The sequence below is a fragment of the Salvelinus sp. IW2-2015 genome, linkage group LG25 (genome assembly GCF_002910315.2).
Source record: "Salvelinus sp. IW2-2015 linkage group LG25, ASM291031v2, whole genome shotgun sequence".
NCBI classification, from domain to species: Eukaryota; Metazoa; Chordata; class Actinopteri; order Salmoniformes; family Salmonidae; genus Salvelinus; species Salvelinus sp. IW2-2015.
The window spans coordinates 8,910,897-8,912,113 of NC_036865.1; the positions used below are offsets into that span (position 1 = coordinate 8,910,897).

General features: G+C 41.3%; 1 protein-coding gene across 1 annotated transcript in view; it reads right to left on the reverse strand.

Moving 5' to 3' along the window:
- dclre1c (DNA cross-link repair 1C, PSO2 homolog (S. cerevisiae)) overlaps nt 1–1,211 on the reverse strand; it is a 27,074-nt gene extending 25,863 nt beyond the window's left edge. The window contains exons 1-4 of the mRNA XM_070434821.1: nt 843–1,211; nt 649–700; nt 444–528; nt 284–336 (exon numbers count right to left, since the gene is read on the reverse strand). Of these exons, the coding sequence (XP_070290922.1) occupies nt 284–336; nt 444–528; nt 649–700; nt 843–951 (299 nt within the window). The 5' untranslated portion in view covers nt 952–1,211. The remainder of the gene's footprint in view (nt 1–283; nt 337–443; nt 529–648; nt 701–842) is intronic.
- Nucleotides 1,212–1,217: the final 6 nt, after the last annotated feature.

A 1,217-nucleotide genomic window follows, 5' to 3' on the forward strand; every position in this document is an offset into this window, starting at 1 on the left:
TTAGTTTGCTATATGACTGACTCTTTGATGACTGATATTGTGTGTGTGTCTACAGAGAGAAGAACTTGTGGTGACTCTGCTTCCTGCAGGTCACTGTCCAGGCTCAGTCATGTGAGTATTGTTTGTGTGTGCATGCGAGCGTGTATGTGTGTTTTTGTGGTAATATGACGTATCACCTAGCTGTGTCTTTGTGGTAATATGACGTATCACCTAGCTTGTGTGTGTGTTAGACTTGGGTAATATATCATATATAGCTACTGTGTACTGGCGCTATTTAGAGTACCGCGCCTCATCTATTAAAGTGATTAGTGTGGGACTCTCCAGCTCCAAAGCAACCTAGACAAACAGAAGCACATCAAATTACACAAAACAAAGCTTACCTAGCAATACGTCCATAACTAGTGTTCAGTATTCAGAATGATTTTTGACAATTAACTACTTACTATGTGATCTTCCCAGAAGGCATATTTTGGATTGCTCAGCAACAGTTCCTTAGTTACAAATGAACAGTACAGTTTGACTGTCAGACTGGGACAAATGAACACAGACAGTACCGTTAGACCATCATTATCAGTTACCCATCCTTGTAGAAGCTTGAAACGTTTCACTGAACTTTCAGACCATCAAAATAAAACGTTGTGAAATCACCTGAATTTCAACTTTCTTTTCAATAGAGGCCCCTTCAGTCCCTTCATGTGATCTGCAGAAAATACATGATGTTAGTAGCTAACATTAGCTAGTTACATGTCCACTGTGTACCAGTTAGAGCACATACTGGCTAGTTATCWTTAGCTAGCTAACTGCTGTTTGGGCTCACTGTATCTCAAAGATTCTTTCTTTACCTTTATGACAGTGAGATAAAAAGTAAGCCTTTGCATGTAGATTCTCCCTGTCAAAKCGGTCCAGCGACATGTTGGGATACTCCTTCATGCGACCCGCGAACGAACTCATTTTGACTGAGGATGAGCTCCAATACTTTCTAAACTCCCTCCCGCTCGTTGCCTGCTGCTAGGTGACAGGTCGTCGCATTTTGGTCGGGATACTTGAATAGCTAACGTTAGGTAAGCCACCTAGTGGATGGGAGCCAAAACAAAACGTTACCACRGCCAGCATTGTATCTGAATTTCACCTGCTCACAATAACTACAACGTTGCTAGCATATATCTGTGCTACCAGTAGTCAATTACAAAAACAACACATTGTTAAAGAAGAAGAAG